At 35.3% G+C, this 2,307-nt stretch overlaps 1 protein-coding gene across 1 annotated transcript in view; it reads right to left on the reverse strand.

Annotated features, from left to right (window-relative positions):
- The window catches only part of LOC117106876 (nucleoporin SEH1-like), a 16,181-nt gene that overhangs the window by 3,549 nt on the left and 10,325 nt on the right, over nucleotides 1–2,307 (reverse strand). The window contains exons 8-10 of the mRNA XM_033248378.1: nucleotides 1,532–1,672; nucleotides 1,225–1,306; nucleotides 480–558 (exon numbers count right to left, since the gene is read on the reverse strand). Coding sequence (XP_033104269.1) covers nucleotides 480–558; nucleotides 1,225–1,306; nucleotides 1,532–1,672 — 302 coding nt within the window. The remainder of the gene's footprint in view (nucleotides 1–479; nucleotides 559–1,224; nucleotides 1,307–1,531; nucleotides 1,673–2,307) is intronic.

The raw sequence follows: 2,307 nt of genomic DNA on the forward strand, positions 1-2,307 counted from the left end.
TCCGATTCTAGCTCAACGCCAACCCCCTAATCAGATGTGTATAAGAGACAGATATAGGCCTGCTCTGAAATTTCTGCCTACGACTTTCAGGATTTAAGTAAAATGTATGCAACTTATCAAAAACTAATTTTATTTATTTTTTATTCTTTTGAATGAGCAATTGTAATGTGATGGTCACGCATTTGGTATCGTGCCTTCTCCAGAGAACTGAAAAAAAATTATTTCCATTACACAATGAATGAAAACAATGCTGCTTCGACTAAAAGCTTTTATCATGTCCATATATGGTCACATCACACAAATTTGTTACATAAATTTGCTTGTCCTTTGTCTGTATTTTAAAGTTTGCTGGTGAAATGAATGAAATGAAATACTGTGCCAAGTTCAAAGCTGATTATACTATGTAAAATGAGCTATTTGATGTTTAAGTCAAATTTACAGATATTTTCCATGTGAAAGATGGTGCAAATTTAACCTACCTTTCCATAATCTAACAAATCCATCATCACTAGATGAAGCAAGAATAGTTCCAGTTATATTCCAACTAATCCTCCACACCTACAAGGTACAAAGATACAGACAAAATGAACTAATATCTGATTGCGTGTTCGACGAAAAACTGTTGTATGCCCATATTCAGTCATGGTGTGCCTCTATATGGTCATGATGTGATGTCATCATGACATCACAACAATATTTTAGGCATGTTACATGTTTATTCCGAAATCTACCATTGTTTTTCACAAACACGCCTAAAAAATGGCTGCCATCTACGAAGCATTCCTGGGGAGTTTATAGAGGCTTTTTTGATGAATAAAATTTAAGTTGAGGAGGTAAATGAAATGACAGTTATAAAAGTAAAGATGCCTCTGTAGGCCTAATGTAGGTGAGCAACGGACTTTTCCGGCGCGTCAATCGAACTTAACAAATGACCAATCACAACAAGGCCAGGAATACATGCGTGTCTCGCATACAGGTTATTTCACATATGCATACGTTTGAACGTTTGGATATGTTTTTTACACTGTCGTTTGGGGTACCTTAGCGACTACATCCAAGGAGCTTAGCAGGGAAGTCCATCGACAGGTTATCCTAGGTGAGTTAAATGAGATTTTTGGCAAAGTACATAATTTAATTAAGTGGACAAGCATCATGGATTTGCATGCTTACAAATAAATAGTACACTTGGGCCTGAAATGTTTAAATAATACGTTTTGTGTTTACCTGTCTGTTCTCGTGCTCTAAAACACCAGACTGACACACCTCTAGCCTTGTAGCTCCAGCCATAGTACCTGTGTGCTCCGACCTATTAAGAAAAAATAATAGATAAACAAAAATTATTATTATAAAAACATTAATCTGAAAATTAAAATAAAATTATAATTATTAAAAATATTAATGTTGTTAATAATCTGCAATGGGTTAATTGATATATAATAATGACATAAAAAATATGTAAATTTGAAATACCAATTAAACAATTAATAAAAATACAACAAATATATATATATTTTCTGACAGAATATTCTACCTTAAGGGTTTCAATGTTGTGATTTTGACATCTTTGGAGGCAACAGCCAGTGTGTGGTATGAACGTCCTAAATTGGGTGCAAATGCCACATCGTGTACTGCCTCTGTTATGTTCATCAACGTCTCTACTTTATTCCACTTCCTAAATTTAAAAAAAATGTGAACAAAATTAATATATTAGCATACCTATAATAATCTTGTGAAGTCATCTTTTCAACATCCTCATTGTACTCATCATTATCATTATCATCAGCACCACCACCACTGCTGCCACCTCCATCATCATTATAATCTGTAGGCCAAAAAGGGAGTTTGTGTTCCACGAACCCGACAGACCCAAAATCACAAAAATAAGGAGGATAGGCCTACAGTATGTTACAAAAGGGGAGAGACACACACCAGTTGTAATAATCATTATTGTAATCAACATTACCACTATCACCAACCTCATCATCATCAACAACATTAACCCTGCCGCCTCCAACATCATGGTAACTATGGTCACTAACTACACTTGACAAATAGTCAATTTCAATTTATTCAAGATTCCCTCTAAAAATGGAGAGTATATACAAAAGCAAAACAAAACATCACTACACATCAAAATACATAAAATCATGCACATTGGAATGAATAATTCCAATGTGGAATTCAATAATATTCTAACTACAATATATATATACACACACACGCACGCACGCACGCACGCACGCACGCACGCACGCACGCACGCACGCACGCACGCACGCACACACACACACACACACACACACACAC

Source organism: Anneissia japonica, unplaced genomic scaffold (assembly GCF_011630105.1).
Source record: "Anneissia japonica isolate Jap-2015-1 unplaced genomic scaffold, ASM1163010v1 scaffold1165_len1893470_cov193, whole genome shotgun sequence".
Classification (NCBI taxonomy): Eukaryota; Metazoa; Echinodermata; class Crinoidea; order Comatulida; family Comatulidae; genus Anneissia; species Anneissia japonica.